Source organism: Sycon ciliatum, chromosome 1 (genome assembly GCF_964019385.1).
Source record: "Sycon ciliatum chromosome 1, ocSycCili1.1, whole genome shotgun sequence".
Lineage (NCBI taxonomy): Eukaryota > Metazoa > Porifera > Calcarea > Leucosolenida > Sycettidae > Sycon > Sycon ciliatum.
The window spans coordinates 60,830,458-60,856,310 of NC_088643.1; the positions used below are offsets into that span (position 1 = coordinate 60,830,458).

Genomic DNA, 25,853 nt, shown 5'->3' on the forward strand with positions numbered 1-25,853 from the left:
ACATCAATTACATTAACCGATGCAAAAATAATGTACTAGTAGTAGTAGGTAAGACTCGAATGGAGACTGGCCAATGATTGATTTATAGTGAAGAAAAGAACCGAGGAACTACAAGTTATGCTATAATGTCCACTAACACCACCAGTTACTTGACAATCAGCTCATGCGATAACATTGCACAAAACTGACCGACAGTACTGACGTTCTACAACTTACTGGCTATCAGCTCTGGCACGTCTTGGGTGTGCGCTCCAACAGCAACTTGAAAGGTTCTAAGTTATAATTGTAACAACATAGGAGGGGAAGGTGAGCGCAACGAAGACCAGGACCAGCTGAAACCTTCCCCTCCTATGTTATCATATAACTTACAAGTAAAACCTTCCAAGTTGGAAGGCTGTTGAAGTGCGCACCAAAGACGTGCTAGAGCTGATAGCCAGTTAGTTGTAGAACGTCAGTACTGTCGGTCATTTTTGTGCAATATTATCGCATGAGCTGATTGTCAAGAAACTGGTGGTGTTAGTGGACATTTTAGCATAACTTGTAGTTTCTTGGTCCTTTTCTTTACTATACATTATGGTAAATGTCTTGAAGATTGAATTTGATCACTACAGGTGATATATTGCGATAGACGATTATTACTATACGCGATAGCTGTGTATACTTAGTTATGGCAAATGAAAATGAATTTGAGAAGTAACTGTTGATCACTATAGCCGGTATGTTACTCTAGTGGCCAACCTTATAGGCGATGCGCACCGTACTGAGATAGAAACAGGAGCCACTCCTATCCCAATGGGGCCGCTGTTCTGGTTCCTATCCAGTGAATAGTGTCCCTCCTCCTACTCCTCCTTCTCCTACTCCTTCTCGTCCTCTCCCCCCCCCCCCCCCCCCCCTCATTCCCTACCAAAATACTGAAACGGATATAGTCCCCATGTCTGATACCCCCTCCAGCACTTTTTGTCAAGGGAGGGGGGGGGGGGGGGGTGTGCAGAGAGGAGGATAGCATGCACCGCTCCACTGCTGTGAAGTGAGCGTAACGTAACTGCAGGGAAGGGAACTGATTCACGCTGTCTGCTCTCCGTGTGTGTGTTTTTTTGCTGTCGGTGTGGGGCATGGACAATGGCGCGTTGCTGGTCTGGCACTGGACTGCTGCTGCTGGTGAACCTGTGAGCACAGATCTGTGACTTCCTTGTAGAGCGAGGTAAGTCAAGCGGGTTGGGTTGCTGGCAATGTGTGCTGTGACCACCAGGGGCGTAGCTGGTCCCCCTTTTAGGGGTGGGGTGGGGGGCACGACTGCATATGTGCAGGATGGCCGGTGCATGTCATTCATGGTCATTATGTGCATGCTGAACCTAGGTCGAAATATTTAGGGGGTGCACATGCCGCCAGGGCCCCATGCGGGCTACACGCCTGACCACTGTCCGTTATGACCAGTTGCTTTTTAGTCAGTAGCAGGTCATCTGCTAGCAGTAGCTGCTAGCCGCCTGGCGATATTCTCCTCAGTGGGCTACTGCCCGTGGGCATTGTTTCATGTACATGACGACAAAACACGTGACGTATGTACGAGGTGTGAAGTATGGTTGGAAAATGTGTTGTTGTCTCAGTGGAGGGTTGCTAGTGAGGTGTTGAAGGTGGTTGGTGTGACCTCTTCATCACCTGGGTACACCCTGTATCACCTGGGTACACCCTGCATCACCCAGTGACACCCACCCGCTGATGAAGCGGCGCAGTAGTAGTTTCCCGGCCTGCAGTTCCCTTGTCACGTTGGGTGAGTGTGAATGCAGTGTGAACTGTCATCATTTTTGATAGCTGCTCCTTTGTTTTTGTGTACATGCAGGCGCAACGGAGGAAGGCATTCTTCGCAAGCCGGGCAGTGAGAGTCGTATGAAGGTGCGTGTAAAGGCGTAGTTGTTGTCGGCAAGATTGACAGCAATGACAGTCCCACCACTGAGCCCTTTCACCAGGGCATATTGCACTGCATCTTCCAGTAATATTCTGCGTTCTGCTATGGTGCGCTAACTGCACTGGGTGCTCCCTGCTCCCTCGGGAACACACGTCTTAGCATTTGCCATGCATTTTCCTGGGCCATGTGCAGTGTGTGTGTGTGTGTGTGTGTGTGTGTGTGTGTGTGTGTGTGTGCGTGTGTGTGCGTGTGTGTGTGTGTGTGTGTGTGTGTGTGTGCGCGTGTCATGATGTGTATTAAAACTAGATATTTGGTTGGGAGAGCCTAGCCATGCGGATATACTCCAGCTTTGCATGTGATTGTGCGTATGTTTTTGCATGTGATTGTGCGTATGTTTTTGCATGTATGTGTTTGACTGCACAGTTCATATGTGTGCTTGCAATCGCGTTCTGGTAGCTTGGACACGTTTCTTTTGCTTTTCTGGAAAACTCATTGCTTTCTCTCTCACTTTTTTGTTCTTCTTGGTGTAGAAACTGCGTGAGGAACTAGAAGACGTCTTCTGTGAAGGTCGCTTCAGCTGGCAGGATCGCTTCCCCCATGATTGCGCAACGTTGCTGAAACAGTTTCTTCGGTAGGTGGAGTCCAGCCATCTCTTTTATTTGACTTGCTGTGTGTGTGCATGCGTGTGTATGTGTGCGTGCGCGCATGCGTGTGAGTTTGTGTACGTATGTGTGCGTGCGTGTGTGTGTGTGTGTGAGAGAGAGAGAGAGAGAGAGAGAGAGAGAGAGAGAGAGAGAGAGAGAGAGAGAGAGAGAGAGAGAGAGAGAGAGAGAGAGAGAGAGAGAGAGAGAGAGAGAGAGAGAGAGAGAGAGAGAGAGAGAGAGATGGAGGTCGGGAGAGGTCGGGAAGAGCAACACATTATATGTCTTGCCAGCATAGTGCATAGCTAAGCTGTGTGCTGATTCATAATTTTTGTTTCTGTTACTTTGGCTGCAGGGAGCTTCCTGTGGCGTTGCTGACCGAGGAATACTTGCCGATGTTTGAGACGATAGAACGTAAGTGAACTGCACAGTTAGTCATGAGCACTGGCTGAACATTCCGTTAAGTCATCATCAGGATTCACGATTACTACAGTAGTATAGTACTATAGGCGATTCAGACTACGGCCAAAATCACGTCTGAACTTGAATTTCCATGGTGATGCAGTCGTGTTTCGAAATGTTATGTACAATGCTGAGTCTGAGTCGTAGAAACGTGGTCACAGTTGGCCGTAGTCTGAATAGCTGATTACATAAGTTATTAGTGGGATGTACGGTGCTGCACAATGAAACCCGATCCTGTGAGTCAAGTGCGTGTGCTCCGCTGCACCAGTGCACAGTCCACCACCCAGTGTTCACAGGTCTGTGGCTGCCCAGTGTCCCAGTGTCCGGCCGGCTTGACATGGACTGGCATGATGCATGATTGGATTGCATTGAGCGCCACTGTACATCACCGTCCAAGTGTTCTGCTGTCTTCTTCTGTACCCTTACTCTAAAGGTTTCCGGCCGTTGCCAGCTCCATCCATTCAGGATTTGTTTGGTGAACTGGCGATGGGAAAGCTGTTCCTAGGTTTCTTTTCCTGACTTGGCAATGTGTTTGTGCTGCTGGCCTTCTTCCCGCTGCTGTAGATATTCCTAGCCGACGCGTACAGCTGATGGTGCTCAACCTGCTGACCCTGCTCATCCCACCAGTGCACAGAGCATGCCTCAAGGTACAGTCCACTGCTGCTGCGCTCACCGTGTTCCACACTCGGCTAGCTCATGCAAAAACAAGTCATCCTATGGCTTGATCTGTTCGCGTAACTACTAGCCGATGGTTGGTTGGTTTCTTTTATTTGAATTCGTTTAGAGCACAGGCAATTCTGCCTTCTCACCAGAGGAAAAAAACCTCCAGTTCCTACTACAAGTAAGAACGAATAATGGCAGCAACTGGTCATCATGCTACTGTATACCTGTAGTAGTACTTCAGAAGTACTTCAGTACGATTATTTGATGTCGGTGCACTCATATCACTCGCGTTATGCCGTGAACATGACCACTTTGAATGAACACTGCGCTGTTCCTTTCTATCCGTTTTGGTATGCTGCTGTCTTTGTCAGGTTCTACTGCAGAAGCTCTATCAGATCACAACGTTTGAGGACAAGAACCGCATGGGCCTGTCCAGCGTGGCCATGATCATTGCACCTAATCTGTTCCGCCATCGACCGTGCACCGACCCCACCAACGAGGTATGTTCAGAATGATTCTCGAGGAAGACTGAGTGTGTGTGTGTGTGTGTGTGTGTGTGTGTGTGTGTGTGTGCGTGTGTGTGTGTGTGTGCGTGTGTGTGTGCGTGTGTGTGTGCGTGATCGAATATCATTGCCTGGAGTGGCTTGGGCGCGTAGTCTGGGAAGCAGAATATCCGTATTCTGATGTACTGTAAAAGCCATTATTCTAACGAGGCGCATATATAACGATTTCCCAAAATTGACTAGTTTACGTGTACCAAAGGTAACGATTCTCACTCATTCTCAACGCTCAATAGGACAGTATATGTATCGATTTCTGTATAACGATTTCTATTTTAACGACAGATTTCTCCTCATTAGAGTTCGCACTTCGTTATATATAAATATAGTATATAAATATAGTATAATATATTATACTCAATCTGCGGACAGCATGCTGTTTCGTTCTTTTTGAACTCATCAGCGCAGCATAATATATAATATATACGCAGATTGAGTACATAATATATTATATATATTATATATATATTATATATTTGAAACTCGGATATTGAGCCAATAATAAAGTAGAAAGGAAAAGGACATACTTATGGAAACGAGTTAAGAGTAACTCTCCACCACTGTAACTAGATACTATATACAGTCAGAAAGTGCAACAACTAGGCACAAAACTGACAGAGTACTGAGACATTCGACGTCCTGACACCTAGCTTCAACACATCTCCGTAGCGCTAACCGACAGCCTTCCAACTTGGAAGGTTCAAGGTTATAGAAAGACCAAAGAGGGGAAGGCAAGCGCAACGAAAACGAGCACAAGCTACAGTCCCAACGGAACAAAGAATGTCGATTGTCACTGGACGATGACGAGACCAGTAGGCGATTTGACAAAGCGGTCTAACTACAATTCGAAGCAGCAAAGCAGCACACCACCCAACTTGGGTGGGTCAAAAATATCAAAGATAAGTTAAGAAGGGGGAAGCTTTGCGAGAACGAATTGTACAAGCCGAAATCTAAACTCCTACAGTACTCCTCATGCATGACATTGTGAAGGACTAGTTGACTACAAAACAAGTTGTTTCACACGACGTACGTTTCGCCGTATGGTTCGTGACGGCTCATCAGGTGTGCAATTTGAAACTCGGATATTGAGCCAATAATAAAAGTAGAAAGGAAAGGGACATTTGTAGTCAACTAGTCCATCACAATGTCATGCATGAGGAGTACTGTAGGAGTTTAGATTTCGGCTTGTACAATTCGTTCTCGCAAAGCTTCCCCCTTCTTAAAACTTATCTTTGATATTTTTGACCCACCCAAGTTGGGTGGTGTGCTGCTTTGCTGCTTCGAATTGTAGTTAGACCGCTTTGTCAAATCGCCTACTGGTCTCGTCATCTTCCAGTGACAATCGACATTCTTTGTTCCGTTGGGACTGTAGATTGTGCTCGTTTTTGTTGCGCTTGCCTTCCCCTCTTTGGTCTTTCTATAACCTTGAACCTTCCAAGTTGGAAGGCTGTCGGTTAGCGCTACGGAGATGTGTTGAAGCTAGGTGTCAAGACGTCGAATGTCTCAGTACTCTGTCAGTTTTGTGCCTAGTTGTTGCACTTTCTGACTGTGTATAGTATCTAGTTACAGTGGTGGAGAGTTACTCTTAACTCGTTTCCATATGTCCTTTTCCTTTCTACTTTTAATATAATATATATTATATATATGGCTTTTACAGTATTAGGTATTGCACGGCGGGAGTGGCTTAGGCGCCTGTGTAGAGTGTGCAGGCAGTGATCATGGATATCCAGGTGGGCAAACTCTGTGTAGAGTGTGCAGGCAGTGATCATGGATATCCAGGTGGGCAAACTCTGTGTAGAGTGTGCAGGCAGTGATCATGGATATCCAGGTGGGCAAACTCTGTGTAGAGTGTGCAGGCAGTGATCATGGATATCCAGGTGGGCATACTCTGTGTATAGAGTGTGCAGGCAGTGATCATGGATATCCAGGTGGGCAAACTCTGTGTAGAGTGTGCAGGCAGTGATCATGGATATCCAGGTGGGCAAACTCTGTGTTGAGTGTGCAGGCAGTGATCATAGATATCCAGGTGGGCAAACTCTGTGTAGAGTGTTGTGATATCCGTACTAGTGAGCTACCTCACGTGATAGATCATTATCTTTCTACTCCTCTGCTCTAAGTTGTATCAGCCGCGCATGCTTTTCCGTTGTGCTGCTGAGCTTCTCTGTCGTTCTAGTTCGACGTTCTAGCTTTGATCTTGAAGTCAACAGTTCCCCTTTTGTCTTGTCCTGAACTGCTCTGGTGTGATCATAATATTTGGCGACGAAGTCCTTGATTCAGCTGCCACGATGAGCACAGTAAAATCATTGAACCCGTTTGATCTGGAACCGCCTGAGTCGGTTGGCCCTCGTTGGGAGAAATGGCTGGCTCGTTTCGATAATTATTTGATTGCAGCAAACATCACGGAAGACGAGCGGCAGAGAGCCCAGCTCTTGCACGGTGGCGGTGAGGACGTGTTTGACGTCTACCTCACCTTTGACAGCAGTAGCATTACAAGTTACGACGACTTGAAGGATGCTCTGACGGCTCACTTCAGTCCGAAGCGCAACAGGGAATACGAGGTCTACTTGTTCCGTCGTGAGAAACAATCTCAGTCGGAGACCCTTGATAGCTACGTAACTCGTCTTAGGCGTTTGGGCAAGCACTGTCAATTTGCAGATATGGACACAGAGCTAAAGTCTCAGGTCGTACAGCACTGTGTGTCGTCGAAGGTACGTGAAAAGGCTTTCATGGAGAGCAGCATGTCGTTGGCAGACCTCCTTACTTATGCACGTTCAGTGGAAGTCACGATGTCGTCTGTGGCAGCCATGGCCGGGGCCAGCAGCTTCAGCAAGCCTGAACATCCCCAAGTCCATAAAGTGGAGAGGCGACACCCATCAAGTCGTGACCAGCCCAGTCCTTCCAGTAAGGCCGTTCGCAAATGTAGCGGATGCGGGGGGAAATGGCACGACAACCGCTCGGATTGCCCAGCATGGGGCAAGACGTGCAAGTCCTGCAGCAGGTCGAATCATTTCGCAAAGGTATGCCGGTCGAAGGCTGTGCATCAGTTTTCCGAGCAGAGAGCCCCGGAGTTCGCATCACCTGACCAGACGGCGGAATACAGCGCGGAGCTGCACCACACCAGTTGCTCTGGTCATGTGCGTTCCAACGTGGATCCTTATATGTGTAGTGTGAGTCTGGCTGGCACCCCTGTTGTGTTTGAGATAGACACCGGAGCGGCAGTAACAATAATCAACAAAGCGGAGTACCAGACACTGGCGTCGAAAGATACCAAGCAGCAACTCCCCAGTCTGGAGACGAATGACCTGCCGAGCCTTAGGTCGTATGCTGGCAAGATCATACCAGTTATTGGTCGTCTCATCTGCAATGCCCGTCATGCGAAGAACTCGGCTCAGCTGACCATGTTTGTCGTCGAGGGTTCTGGTCCGAATCTGTTGGGTAGAGACGCGCTGCAGACGCTAAAGCTCAACTGGAACCGAGTCTTCAATGTCACCGGAGATCTGAGCAGTGACCTCCTGAGCAAGCATCCTGATGTTTTCAAGCCCGGACTAGGCACCTGGAAGCACGGCAGTGTCAAGCTTGCAGTCGACCGCAATGCTAGACCTCGCTTCCTGAAAGCTCGCTCTGTGCCTTATGCTCTACAGTCTGCCGTGGAGAAGGAGCTGGACAAACTAGTCGACAACAATGTCATTCAGCCAGTCGAATTCGCTGAGTGGGCAGCACCGATTGTGCCAGTTCTCAAGAGCAATGGCCAAGTCCGCATCTGTGGTGATTACAAGTGCACTGTTAACCAGGCAGCCAAGACAGATAAGTACCCATTGCCGAACATAGAGGATTTGTACGTGAAACTTGCTAATGGCTGTTGTTTCACCAAGCTGGACCTCAGTCAAGCTTATCTCCAATTACCACTGGATGAACAGTCTAAACTTCTTACCACCATCAACACCACGAAGGGACTGTTTGTGTACAACCGACTGCCTTTTGGTGTGTCTTCGGCCCCGAGCATATTTCAACGTACGCTCGACCAATTGCTAGCTGGAATACCAATGGTCGTGATCTACTTGGATGACATCCTTGTCTCTGGCACAACTCGTGAAGAACACGACAAACATCTGAACATGGTTCTGGAACGTCTCAACGCAGCTGGATTGCTTATGAACCGCACGCCACGTTCTCGTCTTGACCTGACGTTTCCAGATACATCAGCACGTGTCTTGAACAAGCAAGGTGCTGCTGTTGACCGTCGCACAGCTCGGGCGTCGGATCTCTGTTGTGGTGATGCTGTTTGGGTGATTAACTTCACATCGACGCCTAAATGGATGCCTGGTGTGCTGGAAGAATGTCTTGGTCCAGCCACGTTTACTGTACGTCTGGATGATGGTCGCATATGGAAGCGCCATGCTGATCACATTAGACGCCGTCTTCCGTCCGAGGGAGGAGAAATGCTACCCGAGAGTGCAGGCATATCCGACCGGTCATCACCGCCATCAACTTCAACTTTGGCAACTGCACAGCCGCCGTCACATACAGATGCCGAATCACCACAGCCGTCACAGCCAGAGGTTGCCGCCAGCCGCCAGGATGTGGAATCAACATCGCTATCCTCTTCTGCATCTGCTGCACCTTCTGCTGAATCTTCTACTCAGTCTTCTGCTATCTCTGTTAATTCTCCTAGCTCTAATCTGCGCAGGTCTACACGCTCAAGGAAGTCCCCTGATCGTATGAACTTGTAACTGCAGACCTGCTGGGTTTTGCATTCAGCTCTCTGTTGATATTTGCAGTTCCTTAGTGTGTTACATTGAACTCGCTTCTCGTATCCGCAACAAATTATAGTGAACTCATTTCTCATACTATTGCTTATGTGTTCCTCATCTAATGGTGGAGGGATGTGATATCCGTACTAGTGAGCTACCTCACGTGATAGATCATTATCTTTCTACTCCTCTGCTCTAAGTTGTATCAGCCGCGCATGCTTTTCCGTTGTGCTGCTGAGCTTCTCTGTCGTTCTAGTTCGACGTTCTAGCTTTGATCTTGAAGTCAACAGTTCCCCTTTTGTCTTGTCCTGAACTGCTCTGGTGTGATCATAATAAGTGTGCAGGCAGTGATCATGGATATCCAGGTGGGCAAACTCCACACAAGCTAGCTACCAGAGGCTGTGACCAACTGCCATGGCAGCAAGAACTCCAGGTGCTGCCGAGTGTTGTGCTGCCGTCCACGGTGCGCACGCGCATGTGTGTGGATGTGTGTGTGTGCATGTGTGTGTGTGTGTGTGTGTGTGTGTGTGTGTGTGTGTGTGTGTGTGTGTGTGTGTGTGTGTGTGTGTGTGTGTGTGTGTGTGTGTGTGTGTGTGTGTGTGTGTGTGTGTGTGTGTGTGTGTGTGTGTGTGTGTGTGTGTGTGTGTGTGTGTGTGTGTGTGTGTGTGTGTGTGTGTGTGTGTGTGTGTGTGTGTGTGTGTGTGTGTGTGTGTGTGTGTGTGTGTGTGTGTGTGTGTGTGTGTGTGTGTGTGTGTGTGTGTGTGTGTGTGTGTGTGTGTGTGTGTGTGTGTGTGTGTGTGTGTGTGTGTGTGTGTGTGTGTGTGTGTGTGTGTGTGTGTGTGTGTGTGCATGTGTGTGTGTGTGTGTGTGTGTGTGTGTGTGTGTGTGTGTGTGTGTGTGTGTGCATGTGTGTTTGGATACTTTTAAAGAGTATACAGGTGCTCTTCCGCAGCTTTCACTGATAGGACGCTCGTGTTGCCGTTGTGCTGTGTGTCTGCAGGCCAAGATTGCTGCCCGTGAATCCTACATAACACAACTACTGATGGTCTACCATGACCTGCTGTTTGTGGTGCCCAACACTCTCCTTGAGCAATTGCGCCTGGTCAATGAGGCTGAGGCTGTAAACAGCCGAAAGACAACGAATATGAAAGCGGTAAGTGAGTGGGGCCGGGCCGCCGGTGATGCTTGCTCTAGATGTCAACATTTCGCTTTTGCGGGCTGTCTTTGCTTGCATTGATTCGGTGCTGACAGGTTGGGCTGTCTTTGCTTGCATTGATTCGGTGCTGACAGGTTGGGCTGCCTTTGCTTGCATTCGGTGCTGACAGATTTCTCTCGGTGCACGTGAGGAAATATTTCGATAGGATTGTAAGCAAGTACAGTCAAATATGTCGTAAGCGTTCGCCCCTTGGTGCAAGAAAAAGCGGTCTCTTACGGCAGATGGTCTCTTACGGCAGATGTATGGTAAATCCGGCATACCGGGCATGCATTATATGCTTCCATGTACTCAAATCGACGAGAATAATGCGATTATTAATATCAATATTGGATATTCAATAGAATATAGAGGTGCCAGGGCCAGTCGATCGCACTTGCAAGACAGCGCATTTTCACACCTTGCAGTTGACAGCGCACTTGCAAGTAAAGTTTCGCACCTGACTGAAGTAAAGTTTCGCACCTGACTGAAGTAAAAGTTTCGCACCTGACTGAACCACATACATGTACGTGGGTCGCGGTCGCTTACAGCAGATTTGAATGCAGCCACCGTGCATGAAATCGCGGTCGCTGGTCGCGCACAGCAGATGGTCGCTCTGGACAGATCAATTTGTATGTAAAACCGTCGGTGCACGGAAAATCGGTCGCTAACGGTAGATGGTCGCCTACAGCAGAGGTCGCTAACGGCAGATTTGACTGTACATGTGCGTTGTTAACCATTAACCCTCTTACCGCTAAGGATATAATGTTTATTGTTAGTAGCATAGAGTCGACAGCACTTCACTGCATGCTGCTGCTGTCTGTCGTACACTAGTACATCCTACCCAGTCTAACGATTCATCCCGATGCTGCTGCTCCCGTCCGTATTTAAATTCAGCAGACTACCTGGCACCGCAAAACACATGCATTAATTTTGGATCCGGTCAACCCACCTCGCGAGCAGGGTTGACCGGATCCAAATGTGACCTTTGTGCGTATATGGCGGGTAAAAATCATGTTTGTACACATTGTGGTACGCACACGTGGATGGAGATCGATAGAGCTTGTTGACTTTTTGTACGACCCACGCGATGAGTACGACGTTCACCCTTTTGGGTAACTTGTGAGCGCCATTATCAACATGGCAACAGTCAAGGTCCAAAGTAAAGTGTTCAGTTGAATCTGAAGGATCCGACGGATCTGAGATCTGGATCCTGATCCCGATCCTTACCAATCGAACATGCCCTAAGTCAACAAATATTCGGCGCATAGTTTTTCGGCGATTTCCAGCCTGGGGATTTCCAGCCTGGGGATTTTCAGCCTGGGGATTTCCAGCCTGGGGATTTCCAGCCTGGGGATTTCCAGCCTGGGGATTTTCAGCCTGGGGATTTCCAGCCTGGGGATTTCCAGCCTGGGGATTTCCAGCCTGGGGATTTCCAGCCTGGGGATTTCCAGCCTGGGGATTTTCAGCCTGGGGATTTTCAGCCTGGGGATTTCCAGCCTGGGGATTTTCAGCCTGGGGATTTCCAGCCTGGGGATTTTCAGCCTGGGGATTTTCAGCCTGGGGATTTCCAGCCTGGGGATTTTCAGCCTGGGGATTTCCAGCCTGGGGATTTTCAGCCTGGGGATTTTCAGCCTGGGGATTTTGGCCGAATATTTGTAGACTTACAGTAGGTTGTTGACCGTTGTCACGATGCGCTCATTCGTTTTGGTGTGTGCTCGTTTGGTGTGCGCTTGTGTGGCGTTTCGGTGTGCACTCGTTTGGTGGGCGCAATTGGTGTGTGCTCACTTGGTGTGTAGGTCAAGAAGGTACTCAGTGCTCAGCAGCAACAGCAGCAGCAGTCGCGCAAGCACGACTCGCCTACACCCACTCCAACTACCATGGGAAAGGTAATGTACATGACACGCAAACTCAGGGTGATCGGCTGGATGAAAGGACTGACCTGGTCTGTTCTTGTCCTTGTTCTTGTGTACGTGTGTGTGTGTGTCCGTGTGTTTCGACGCATCAGGAACGCAAAGTTCTAAAGGTCTTCACTCCACAGTCGAGTCGTGTATCCTATGTGATGGAGATTTCGGACACGACAACTGCTGGTGACATTCTCATTCAGTTCTGCAAGAAGCAGTTTGGAGTGACATCGCCCACGTTTGAAACGGGCACTGGCAGTTTGGAAAACCTGACGGATCGGCGGAAGAGCCACACGCCAGTCTCGGCATCGTCCTTATCTCTTGAAGACGTGCGGAGTGGCAGCCTATCGTCGTCATCGGATACTCTGCGCAGCAACACGCCGGAGCAGAGCCCACTGGCGTACGATGTGTACGAGTGTTACGGCAATGTGGGTAAGTGGACGCTATAGTCTATAGATGTTGTGAAAGTGATATGTCTTGGGGGTGTAGAGAAATGACTATAACTACAGTTTCTAAACAAATATCGGTATTTACGGATGGCCCCTTTATATAGGCCTTAGCACCAAATACTGTAGAGTATAACCTGGGTTAGGGGTCCACCTAACTCTGCGCGGACATAGCTGGACTCAGTTGTACAGGGATGGGCAAAAAGGTGTGCAAAACGACTTTTTATGAGTAGATGGACCCCGGAAAAATAGTTTGGAGCGAAAAAATTACGGCTTCCTCGGAAACCGACGGGGAACCCCCCTTGGGCCGGAAATTAAATCCCGGTATAAGGATCACCCGTACAATGTACATGCCAAGGGACCCCCCCGAAGGATCACCCGCACAATGTACGTGCCAAGTGCCCCCCCCCCCCCCCCCGCTCCGATCCCTAATCCGGTGTGACCCTTAACCCGGGTTCTACTCTACATGTGTGTATGCATGTGTGAATAAATACTGTACATGTGTGTGTATGCATGTGTGAATAGCCATGGGCGCTCTAGTGTCAAGACCTTGACAGGCCAGTCTCAAGGGTGTTTGCTGAGACCAGGTTTCAAAACGTACATCACTGCTACATGTACGATAATCAATGCCAGACACGTCTACAGGCATACACTGAAATCGCAAGCCCTAGCAAGAGCTGTGCTGATCGGTCATTGTTCCCCACATGCACGGCTTCAACTTTGAACTAACTGCTGCGGCTGTGTTGCTGCCTCTTTGCCTTGTGTATGTGTGGACAGAATACCGGCGTGTACACGAGGAAGCGCTCATCAGAGAGGTTCATCGAGCGAATCCGACTGGCAGCATTGCAATAGCCAAGTGCGGCACGTCAGACCTAGCGGCTGTGCTCAAAACGGTCATGGCATAAACGAGAGGGAGAGAGGCACGTCCTCGCTCCCTCGTCCGGATTTGACGTTATTATTTTATTTCGCAGGAAAGACTTTCCGGACTGCCGGTGACCACACTCGAGAATTGAAAGCAGATTCCTACCTAGACAAACCTTGACTATCACGCTTACACATTGATTTCCCACCCATTGACATAATGACGCAAGGACATTTCATTTTCCTCCCGACCAGTCTTTTCATACATCTAAATTACTTCTCTTGAGAGATCTAAAAACAGGCTCGTCGCCTACTCGACCAATGCCCTGTAAGAATCCCTGCTGCCTTTATCACTTATTCCAAGGTCCTACACTCCGCATCATCATCTATTTCCCTCCTTCCCAGAGTATTTTCAACCGTAGAATAAACATGAAGCTTGTGCTCCAGATCTCCTTTCTTTTTCTTTTCTTTTTTTCACAACAATTTTGTGAACTCTCTCTCTCTCTCATGCATGTAATTATTCAAGTGAATTCCCATCCCTGGACCTGGTTCTATCTCGACTCAATTTTCTTCTTCTCCAGAACACTTGATGCCAACTGGTTTGGGATGTTGTAAGTTGAGGTGCATTCTATGACTCCCAGGTCCACATGGTTTTTTTTAAGCACTTTAAGGTGTTGAGGTGTTGGTACAAGATTCTCATTTCTCAACACACTTGCTCCCAGAAATGATGCCTGCAAGATCTAGCACACACATTACATTTTGTGAGTGTGTCAACTGGTTTAATTGCTGTCCAGTGGACGATGACTCCCCGTGGTGGCTAAACAAACCTCCACAGGAGCAACACCCCGAGCAGTGGATAAGAGTGACGAGGGGTGCATGGGAGAGAAACCGCAGGTGGGCCCCTGACGCGCACCACACGCACACACACGCACATATCCATGCACTCACACACGCACACACACATGCACGCAGATCTTGATTTGTGGTTGTTTTTCATAAAATCACTAAATTAATTATTGTTTGAGACCCTTCTCCTGTAGTAGTGCGACGCCTTCCCGATAACCCACGTCCTCTGCTTCCTGAGTCTCCTGCACAGGGTCACAACGCATGTATACACCAACACAACACAATACAATGCACACACGCACGCAGGCTCAGTATTTGCTAGCCACATGGCGGTCACAAAGTGCTCGCGGCATTCAAAGGATCAAAGGTTCAAACGCTGTACGAAGCCCCCCCCCCCCCCCCGGGTGTCTAAAGTAGATTTTCAAAATGAGTCGAAAAGATACTTGCAAAAATAAGTTCCCGTAACGTTTTGACAGGTAGCAGCTCAACAGCAGCCTACTCTAGCTCAAAAGTACGTCATATACCAGCTTGGCTATGTGCGGCATAAGTCTTGTTAGATTTTCCTGTAATATACTTTCAGCGTGAAACACAAACAGTTTTGCCTACACCATGCGACTCGATTTTATCCGAATTTTCACCCAGGAGGACATCACAATGTCCTTGATGATGTTGCCCTCCACGGTGAAAATCCAGATAAAATCAAGTTGTGCGGTGCAGCCAAGAACTGTTTGTGTATTGCAGGTTGTTGGAGGTGTAGTGCAAGAAAGACAAGGTTACAGTGGAGCTACAGAGTTCTAAAAAAGTGCTTGAAATGTGGGGACCAGATGAATATCCTCGTGAATCCTATGCTCTTGGATCTTGCCAGAGCCTGTGCTACAGATCATCCAGACATTCCAAAATGAATACACTTTGCTATGCTCCCCTAAACCAGAAGAGGTTTGAGAATACCCCAGAACATTTCTACAGGTGGTGCTCTAGCAAAGGGCTTTGATTAATTCTACCAAATTCTTGACACTGTGGGCCATTCTGCCTTTCAAGTTTCAGCCAGGGGTAAACTTGACCCAATATGTGGGAGTTGCACGTCAAAAATATTATGTAGGTTTGCAGCGTACGGCAAACCGTAGCTGTCGCTGACAACCGAGCAGCAGGCAAACGCCACGCGCGTGGCTAGGCGCGCAACAATGGAGGTGTCTGGCATGCAATGGCGGGCAGCCGTAATGGGGAAAACCCAGGCCGCACCATGAGTACGCCCCCATATGCGAAGGCGAGACTACCCCATATTTGCATAAAGGTATCAGCGCTACTAATGCAATGTTTACTACAAGCAGGGCTCATGGCGCCTAATCTCGATATTAGGAAGCAGTTCCTTTCATGGCACGAAAGGACTCCAGCGCGCAACTACAAGCAGGGCTCATGGCGCCTAATCTCGATATTAGGGAGCAGTTCCTTTCATGGCACGAAAGGACTCCAGCGCGCATACTAAGCCTCAGCCAAGGTACAGTACTAACTGAGCATGCAAGATACAACAGGCGGTGTGGCGGAGCAAAACATACCACGTATGGAAAAGGCGAAGTCCCCGGATGCTACCAGGTCCACAATGACAGACACCACCATGCTTATACTTGTATGGGAAATAAGGCGCGAGAGCCCACCAGGTAAGGCATAAGCAAGTGGCAAGCGCAAATAGCGTAAGACGTACCCACGAGGGCCACAACGCGAGAGTATGGCAGCATGAGCAGAGTACGAGAGTACGATGCCGGATCAACGCAGGGCGGACCAGGGTTTGGCAGTGCTACAGCACCAGGCACCTCAGCAGTTGGAGGTGGCGAACGCAGGGACAGCATCAGCATTGGCAGCTAGCAGTAGCAGACAAGGCGTGTTTTTTTCTTCTTCAAGACTAGCAACGAGGAGCAGCAGGCAACCCTCGATTCACAATGGTGATTGCATAATCACATGGCAAAACAACAAAAATGCAACCCCATTCTATGGTGCTATGATGTGTGTGTCTCGGGGGGAGGGGCGATAACCGAAATTACAAAATCAAGGAAAGAGTTTGCGGCTAAATTCAGCCTAAATTGGGTTTCAAAAAGCTCAGAACTAAATTATTTTTAAATGCACTGGAATTCATCCAGTGTGCGCGTTCATGTTGACTAAGTCTGCAATGTATGTAGCCGTGAGCAGCGGGCTGACACACAGTACGCATGCCTCCTCCCCTCCCCCTCTACACACACGCGCGCGCATTCAAATTATTAGCACATGCAACAAGGGCTACAAATCTCCTGGACATACTACAGTACCTTTTCGAGGATCTTCTCCTGGATCTTGCGCTCAGATTCCTTCAAGAGCATAATGGCCTCCTTCCTTCGACGCATATCCTCCACATATTGTGCTGGTGGCGGTGCTAGTTGTCTATAGAAAGAAGAAATGCAGTGAAACAAGAAGGAGGAGAACGGGGTCAAGGTGCACGATGTGATGTGATGAATCGTGCAAAGCAGCTGCTGTCTACAAACTGGTGTGCGATATAATGTGATATCATGACGTCGGAGTACAGCACATACTGTAACTGACATACTTGAAGTAGGCATATCAGTCAATACGGCTGGCAGTAAGGGGGGGGGGGCTACTACCAGTAGACTTGTAGACAGCATGCGCATGCACGCATCCCCCACCCACACAGAGCCAGTACGCACGCACACCTGTGCACGGTGTACATGTCGGGTTTCGCACGTCCTTATTCCGGATGCTGTCCTCATGACACACTTACTGGATAACGTAGGGCTTGACCTCGAAAATACGAACTAATGCGTTCTCAGTGAACTTGGAAGGCTCTGCTGTGCGAAGCTTCTGCATGATGGTAGCCTGGAGGAAAGCAGCCAAAGCAGCAATGGTGTAATTAGCATTGCAATAGAGTTTTAGACAGGAGGGATACCAAGCCCAGATTTACCTCAGGAAGCATAATACCTTTCTTATGAGCGTAACAGCACAAAACAAGGCCAATGCGAAGGCTATTGTGTATGTTCAACCTAGTGTATACTACTACTACCGGTATACACATTCACCCCCCGCTGTACTAAGCCACAGCTAGCGTTTGATCAGACACGAACAGTAGTATCGTAATAAAGCACATGCGTATTATAATGTGAATTTTCGCTACAAAAGCCAGCTTTCCAACTGATATAGTTTTCACTTTAACGCGCAGGTGCGATGAGAACGCTCCGTCCCTTGCACTCACCGCCGATGATGCCTGAACGTCAAAGGCCACCGTGGTGTACCCGACATTCGCTGTCTGCTTTTTTGCACCGGACTGGACGCTCAAGAGCTATGTTCTTGAGACGTCCCACTTCCGGGACGGCCATACTGCCGAAACATTCGCTCACTAGACACCCTTAGCAAAGAACAGTAACGCTATTTTTTTACGGTACTCGTACCTTGATCACCCAAATAGCGTTGAAGCTGCAGCGTTAAAACGTTCTGGGGGCTGATTTATCGTTGTGACAAACGGTACGTTTTTTGCCCAAATATTGCGTATTGCGTGCCCATTTCACCTTGTATTGCGTATATGGTGACAAAAATGGTTGTACCGCGCAAAATCAAAGCTATTCTCATGGCAACAGCGTACTAAAATTAGCGGTCGAACCCAAATCTCGGATTTTTTCCCCTTACGGTAATACCGTTACAACATAACGTTTTTTTGTTAAGGGTGTCAACTTATCCGAGTTCAACAACACTAATACTTTACTATTCGTATTTCTCAATCTGCGGACAGAACTGTCTCATCCTATAATTATGAGACATATCCAGACATTGATTATTTGCGACTGTTGCATTTTCTTTGCTCTGTTCTTTGTTCGTGCGTTCTGTGTTCGTGCATTATTAGTCCGTGTTGGTCAAGAACTCGGCCGCAAATCTAGCACTTTTGAATTTTGATGAAATAATCCGATACTCGATCGAATATTATGAATGAGTGACCAATTGGTCAAAATGGATAATCGTTTTACCCTTAACACTAACACCCCCCCCCCCCCCCTGTCTGTCTGTCTCCCTGTCTCTGTCTGTCTGACTGACTGTCTGTATGTATGTCTGTCTCTCTCTCTCTCTTATCAATTCTCGCCAGGGATTGATTCAGAAGGGTGAATGTGACGTGTGCGAGCATATCATTCCGTGCTGCTTCCAGTGTTCACTATCACAAAGCTTGAAATAAGAATAACACCTCTTGAAATGACCTGGCAAATCGCCGTTGAAATACGATCCCCGGGGGATTAATTCGCAGGAATACGGTATTAACCCTTTCCGTGCTGGCCCCTTTCACTCCAGCAAACTGCCTTTCCAGCGCACTGACTCTCCTAGTGTCGTTTTCTCGCACAGGTCCGAACGAATTTTTCTCTCGATTCAGTTCACCTCGATGGATTTTCGTCATCCTGAGCTTGTTGGAAAGATCAGGACCAAGCGAATCCATCCTGGTAGCCCTAATCTAAATGTGCACGGCGATGCAACTTCTACGTCCTCTCGAAACTACCTCACGATACCTCGGAGAGGCACAGGAATTCGATCTCACAGTATTTTTCGGTTTCTTGTTCCACTTCAGCTGATTTTCACGATTCAAACTGTGCTGGAAAGCTGAGATCCACGTGCCTCCGCTGATGACCATTACGCATGCGCTGTACCAAAGGGAAATCCCCTGGCACGCAAAAGAAAACTGCAAACGCATGAACAAAAAAATTCGCGATCACTCAGTGCCGTGAATTCCGTGTTCACACCGTCGCCGCTCCGTCAATCTTTCTCCTATTGCGAAGAACTTTATATTGCTGGAAAGCTGAGCTCAATACCTTTCCAACGGTGTGTCGACTGTCGCGATAGACTTATTTTTGACAGAGTTACGAAAGTTTGTACACTGATCTATGCACGCCCAGTACTGCGCAGATCTCATGACGTCTATAGACGTCATTAGTCGTTTGGCGTACAGCGCGCATGACGTCTATAGACGTCATTAGCACGGAAAGGGTTAAAGCCTGTTTTTTTGCCTTTACAGTAATCGTCAGCGATAAAATCAGATACCTCTTACCTCCTCAGCTGTAACAGATTCACGGAAGTCCTTCCACTCCGGATCATCGTCAACAAGAGGCTGAACCACAGAGAAACAGACACAGAACAAAAAACGGCTGTGCTGTATTGTGTATTGCTGGAAACATAGCTATCACGTGGCTCACGGCGCGCACACTGCACTGATCGTCAAGGTGACAGCAGCAAACAAAACGAAGAACTTCATTCGGCAAACGACGTGTGCTCCGTACACAGTAGAAGAGCTAGCAGCAACTGACCCGAAGAAATGCACCCCCCCCCCCGCCAGCCAGCAGCAACTAACCCAAAGAAAGCCCCCCCCCCCCCCCCCTGTCAGCCAGCAGAGGATATGAATAGACTGGTATTGCCTGTAAGAGTCCAGCAGTCTAGTAGTAGTATGAACTCTACTGACACTGGCTAAGGTAACAAGGTGAAACGTGGCAGTGTGCCCCTGACAACTCAATGATAATAACATGGCGCGGTGCATGTGACATGGAAAAGAGTCAATAGACTGCCATGCAGTCAATCAGGCACAGGTGCTAGCATACATTTTGGTCACAAAGCTGCTACTTCAAGAACTTTTTTTCTCAATTTAATAGTAGTGGTGAAACGAATGTGAAAACCTTGTAGTCGAATATTCTTTGGCTTAACGAACGAACGTACGAATATTCTTTTGGTAACACGGATGACATCACATGCCCTCCTCTCAGTCATTTGATGGATATTGTCATTACTATTAGGTATGACAAATGGTAGTGCCACATAAAATGCACTGCCACATAAGGCTACTTCGAAGTTCATACATGTTATGCACAACATTGGCAGTCCAGTATGCACATACATGTGCAAACATGCAGTACAAAGTCACAGGCAGGCTGTACGCACTGTCTGTACTGTGTTTGGCCTGCATGTATGTACATGCACTGCATCCAAAGTGACGTCACGAATACTCGAATGCGACTTAAAGAATATTCGAATGTGACCAACCGAACGAATGTTCGAATATTCGTTTCACCACTATTTAATAGCCATATCACACTACCTACAACAACGCTATGCACCCAACAACAACATACAAGTACGAGTATACATGACCCTATCGCCATAGCACCTTTCGTATTACATGCAATTCATCAACTCTACACCCAGCACCAGCACCACCAGCACCAGTAGCAGCAGCAACACCAGCAGCACCACGGCAGCAACTTGGAGCGACTCCCGTGGCCACACATCGACCATGCACTTCAAGCAGTACTCAGTTTTATTATGCAGTTGATAACATCGCGCAGAGAATGCAGTTACACACACGCACACACACACAGCCTCAGCCGTAAACACTAGACAACGCCTCACCCGAGAGAACTCAAACGGAATGTTGCTCTCAGGATGCCAGCAGAAAATGGTCCGTCCATCACGCAGAAGGCGAATTTCCCTACAACGGAAGAGAGGAAAGTACAGCAAGTCAAGACAGACAGTCAATAACACATAGGGCATAGAAAGTCAGTCAATGTGCGCGTTCGATGACACACAACTCCGTCCATTCTAGAAATCTGTACCATGCATACACTGTTCGATTACACAGATTTCGTCGTCAGAATCCACGGATTCTGCCCATTCCGGAGTAAAGGCGGAATTTCTAATTCTACGGCCAGAATTTACGCATTCGGTGTGTTTGTTGACCCCGCGCATGTCTGCTGCATATAAACAGTAAACCTGTAACTAACGACCACCCCTTGGGGCAAAAAGTGGTCTATAGTGGCAGGTGATCTTTAATTAAACAAGTCGAGAAAGAGAGAGAGAGAGAGAGAGAGAGAGAGAGAGAGAGAGAGAGAGAGAGAGAGAGAGAGAGAGAGAGAGAGAGAGAGAGAGAGAGAGAGAGAGAGAGAGAGAGAGAGAGAGAGAGAGAGAGAGAGAGAGAGAGAGAGAGAGAGGGAGAGAGCCAGAGAGAGACACAGAGAGAGAAAGAGACAGAAGCTATATTGATGATAAAATTCAGTTGCTACTTCTAAAGCCAGGAGCCAAGTGTTCCCTGTGGAAGTTTCGCTAGGCACTGGGTTTCAAATTTGTTGATGAAATCACTAAGTTTGTTAACACCCATTGCCACAGTACTGAGTAGCCAAGCCAGGCTGCAACGTGCCGTAGGATGCTAGCACTGCGGTGTTCATCTGTTGTTTGATGATTGGTTGTTGAGCCATGAGACTGTGAGATACAGCAAATAAGCCCCTGCTTTCCTTTGTGTACCTCTTGTGTGTGACTGGGGTAGGTGATTACACTTTGAAAGAGCCACTCAGTCTTTGTTTCTCCTTCGAGCAGTAACATCGATCAGAGAGCCCTTTCGACGCGTTCTCAAAGATGTTTCCTATTGTATTTGTTCTTGAATGCACTTAAAATCATAACAGGTGTAGTGCAGTCCAAAAAGAATCCGTTCAATATCATGGCAAGTCACCAAAATTTCAAAGGAGCTTTGAACAACCTTTGATTTCCTACATCGCGGCCGTTAGCTACGGGTCAAATTGACCTTAGACAAGAAAAGGCGGTCGCAGATTGTGTTCAGCCTGTAGTTGCTACCGTAAAGTTCCGTGTATACGCCCATGCCCGAAATAACGCCCATCGAATCGACATCCACACTCGAAGCCCGTGAGTTCGCTCATGCCCGAAAGCCGCCCAGGGTGATGCTGTACCTGTGTATGCGTATGTGTGCAAAATGTTATGCATGCTTATGAAAATGCAAGCGATGCAATATGCACCTTGTATAGGCCCAGTCCTGAAATGACGCTCATGCCCAAGTATACGCCCAGTTTTCAGACCCTTGTTCTGTATACGCCCAGTTTTCAGCCCCTTGTTCTGTATACGCCCGGGGCTTATCTACGGTAGTCACAGTGCATTCTGAATGTGAGAGCGTCCGTGCCTGGCGAGAAGTGGTAAGCACAGGCGCGTAGCACCGCCGTTGGCGGTGGTCCGGCCAGGCCAGGGGGGGGGGGGGTCCGGGGGGATGTCCCCCCCGGAGGTTTTTTGAAATTAGGGTGCAAAATCCTGCATTCTGGGCACTTTTGGCATTGTTTTACTATGGTGGTCGTGGTCGGGCGAAAAAGTGGTCCGGCCAAAGCCGGAGCGGCTGCTACGCCCCTGAAGCAGTACCAGACTGGTCGCTGGTCACAGTGGTCTTCAGTTACATGTCTTACTGTACTGATTTGTTCAGTACGCGCCTGGTGCGTGCTGGAAAATACAGGCCCGCCGTAACCGGTCCGGTTGGTCAGGTAACACCGGACCAACTTTGTAGCTACCAACGCATGTTTACTGCTGAGGAGGACATATGTCCCCGCTATATTTTACACAACGACCGGACCAATTGAAAACTGCTTCCGGCGGTCCTGAAATATACATGTTGGAATTTCCATTCTGGCGCATTTCCATTATTATGTTTGAAACCCCAAAAGCCAGTAAAAATAAGCACAAACGCTGTACGCGTGAAACGTGCCTGTTGAGAACACAGATCAACTTTTAAGACTGAGGAATTGACCACCACCAAATTTAGCCTACCTGTAACGCTGCACAAAACGTCACGTGTATGTGGCACGGGGGGGGGGGGGGGGGGGGGCAAGTGCACCCCCCTCCCTCCCTAAAATGTTGACCTACGTTCAGCATGCACATAATGACCATGAATGACATGCACTAGCCATCCTATACATATGCGGCCGTGCATCCCCCCCCCCTCCTAAAAGGAGGACCAGCTACGCCCCAGGACTGATGTGCTAGCCAATGACAACCCCGTGTCTCTCTAATACACATACACACAGACACGCACGTAAGCACATATACAGACACTTTCACACACGCGCAAACACGACATTGCTATGCAGTAGTGGAAGCAACACAGAAGCACAGACTGTACCTGTCTTCGGGCAGCGTCAAGTGGCAATTTGGATCAAACATTGCAGTTGCACGATGCTGTCTTCGGATGGCCGCCAAGCGGATACGGACATCCATCTTCTTTCTCTCTGGGTAGGCCTCTGCGACTTTGGAGTGATCAATTCTCCGAACGACAGGATGGGGCCTCTGCTTACCTCCTTTCAGCCTTTCAATTTGTTCATGAGGCCTGAAGACTGGGAAAAACTTTACGCGACGGGGCAAAATGCCGAAGATAGGCATTTTGGACTGCTCACCCCTGAAAACTACCTAGCCATGCAGAGTTTGGGCTACCCTCAATTGGATTATTGGTGAGAATATCATAGACTACATGTATTTCACTACAGGTGCTCCTAATTCAAATCACTGAGTAGACCTACGACTTCGAGCTCGCGAGTGAAGTCTCAAAAATGGACACGTGCCAGGTATATTTTTGTACGCGATGAAAATAATCAATTTTCACGTACATTTTTAAAATATTAAAATAATAATAATAAAAAATTCGCGAATCTAGGGAGTCGGAAAATACCGGTATTTTACTACTCCCTGATTGAAACCAAAAAACAATCATTGTTGATCACCTCCATGATATGCACAGTTGCAGTGCAACTCTGGTTTATATACTGGTTTGTACCAAGAGTACACAAACCTTTTAGGTTTATGTGCTCAAGCTTGGTAGTACTAGTAGTGTCAGTGGAAGTGTCCTCGACTCCCCGCATGTCTAGTGGTGATGGTTGTGTGCAGGAGGGTCTACTAACTAATACAGTCAAACCTCGTTAGGACGAACACTGATAAGGCGAACTTTCCATTAGTACGAACTAAGGCCAATCCTATGGTTGGCCAGGCATCAATTCAAGTCAAAATTATTCGTTTACGACGAACTTCTGTACAGCGAACTTTCGCGAAGACGAACTATTTTCAAGTGTGATTTGAACAAAGTCAGTGTGGTCATGTACATGTAGTGCGAACTTTCGGTCCACGAGCGTGCGCGTGCGCTGGCTGCCTTTTTTCTTCTTCTTTTCAATAGTCGAGGTAAGTACAGTGCAAATTGTTTTCAAGCGTGTTTTGAACAAAATAATCAGTGCGTTGTACGAACTTTCGACACAGTCGTGATTCATTGTCTTTGTCATTGTACTTACATGTACCTGTTTCTGGCTTATGCTAAGAATAACATGCTTCCCATGTACCACAGCATGCACCTTCACGTACATACAATCCATCTGATATGCATAATCGATTTTTTGTCAGATCTGGATAAGAAGAACTCCCGATAAGACAAACAAATTTGTTCAGTCCCTTGAAGTTCGTCCTAACGAGGTTTGACTGTAATTGTAGTCTGATCTAGTCGGCTGAGAGAGCAGAGGTGATATCCGGACATTTTCATTCAATGGCCGAGAGCTCTGTCGCACCCTTATGATTGCCGGAAACCAGGGCCATGATTTTCTTTCAATATGGTGGTAAACGATACATGCCGGATAGTAATCACCGGTATACAACCCTGAGGAAGAAAGCTGGAGATAAATGGCTGTGGGTACAGTCTAATGTCGAGCCAGACGAGCCTCGGCCTGGACGAGGTCGACAGGTGCCGCGAGGTCGAAGTGATGACGGCGAACAGAGCGTGATCCGCAGACGCAACGGATGCCGGGCAGACCTGGCAAGGGAAAATGCCAAGCAGCACCACAGGTAAGCTACAACCCGGCTATAGCCTAGGCAGCGCTGCGCCGTTTGGTGGCCAAGCCGTGCGCCGTGGCCTCTTGATTGCCACGGCTGCTTCTGGGCCCATGTCACCACAGGCCGCAGAAAACACTAACGGTGGGAAGGAGCCATGCTCGACTTCATTGACATGTTCACCGCAAACACGCTTCTTCTCGCTTTCAAACCTTCAGGAGAGGGAGGGGAGGGACTTGGCACCGTAGGTTTCGCCAGTTAGGGGCTGCAATGGTGGCTCCACCTCCATATCATGATGGAGCTCCTTCATGCACGATTCGATGAAGTCGGTGGGCCACTGTGTCGCATGTGGATGACTTGAACCCCGACAGCTTGCAAATTTAGGCATGGTTGACTGAAAACCTTGAGCCACAGGGACTGGATGCTGGCAGGTTGCCCAAGGGCCAACAGTACCTGAGCCGGATATGGTGGTGAAAGTCAGCTTTCACATCAAAGCTGAAACCGTGCTCAGCCATAGGGACGGTGGTCAGGGTACTGGACCCGCCCTTCTCGCGTGCCAAGCACATTGCTCGCTCGCTGTTGTGGCTGCGGCAGGCGGTCTTGGATGGCGGCAGCTGTTGCGTCCAGTACTGCGCGGTGGCGAATCCGCACTGCCGACTTGGTTGCCTGGTCCAGGCGAATGCTCTCCAGCAACTCCGATCCGCCTGTAGCGATCCGAGCTGCGAGGTGGGTGGTGCACTCCAAAGACGCAGCGTGCTTGCGTGGAGAGTCCTCAACAGTCTTGCCGAAAGACAAGCCTCCATGTCGAGCAGGCAGAGCCACCATCTCCATCTCCAAATCGCTCACTTCATGCTTGGTCAGAGCTGGCAGTAGACGGCTGCGAATAGCATCCTGTAGAGGCTGCATGTGATCACCAACAATGCCGGGGCATAATGCGTTGTAGGAATATCCACCGGCGATGCAAGCCGAAGACGAAAGCAGCAAATGCAGCG

At 48.4% G+C, this 25,853-nt stretch overlaps 2 protein-coding genes across 5 annotated transcripts in view; one reads left to right on the plus strand and one right to left on the minus strand.

Moving 5' to 3' along the window:
* LOC135804699 (rho GTPase-activating protein 18-like) overlaps window positions 1–14,138 on the plus strand; it is a 25,563-nt gene extending 11,425 nt beyond the window's left edge. For all 4 annotated transcript variants that reach the window (XM_065318637.1, XM_065318638.1, XM_065318636.1 and 1 more), the window contains 10 exons: window positions 1,177–1,201; window positions 1,838–1,890; window positions 2,434–2,534; window positions 2,900–2,958; window positions 3,571–3,653; window positions 4,041–4,169; window positions 9,981–10,133; window positions 11,972–12,061; window positions 12,181–12,508; window positions 13,300–14,138. In XM_065318637.1, the coding sequence (XP_065174709.1) occupies window positions 1,177–1,201; window positions 1,838–1,890; window positions 2,434–2,534; window positions 2,900–2,958; window positions 3,571–3,653; window positions 4,041–4,169; window positions 9,981–10,133; window positions 11,972–12,061; window positions 12,181–12,508; window positions 13,300–13,427 (1,149 nt within the window). In that variant the 3' untranslated portion in view covers window positions 13,428–14,138. The remainder of the gene's footprint in view (window positions 1–1,176; window positions 1,202–1,837; window positions 1,891–2,433; window positions 2,535–2,899; window positions 2,959–3,570; window positions 3,654–4,040; window positions 4,170–9,980; window positions 10,134–11,971; window positions 12,062–12,180; window positions 12,509–13,299) is intronic.
* A 220-nt stretch (window positions 14,139–14,358) lies between these two features.
* Window positions 14,359–23,584, minus strand: LOC135804700 (uncharacterized). Its single transcript, XM_065318640.1, has 6 exons — window positions 23,180–23,584; window positions 20,641–20,719; window positions 19,292–19,351; window positions 16,994–17,088; window positions 16,527–16,638; window positions 14,359–14,471 (listed from the first exon to the last, which is right to left on the minus strand). The coding sequence occupies exons 1-6, from the start codon at window positions 23,434–23,436 to the stop codon at window positions 14,397–14,399; spliced, it is 678 nt and encodes a 225-aa protein (XP_065174712.1). The 5' UTR covers window positions 23,437–23,584; the 3' UTR covers window positions 14,359–14,396.
* Between the last annotated feature and the right edge of the window lie 2,269 nt (window positions 23,585–25,853).

Coding starts and splice junctions, on each gene's coding strand:
- LOC135804700 (XM_065318640.1), bottom strand. CDS start 23,436: ATGCCTATCTTCGGCATTTTGCCCCGTCGCGTAAAGTTTTTCCCAGTC. Junction 19,352..20,640: donor TTCCGTTTGAGTTCTCTCGG/GTGAGGCGTTGT, acceptor TCTGTGGTTCAG/CCTCTTGTTGACGATGATCC. Junction 17,089..19,291: donor AATCTGTTACAGCTGAGGAG/GTAAGAGGTATC, acceptor GCTTTCCTCCAG/GCTACCATCATGCAGAAGCT.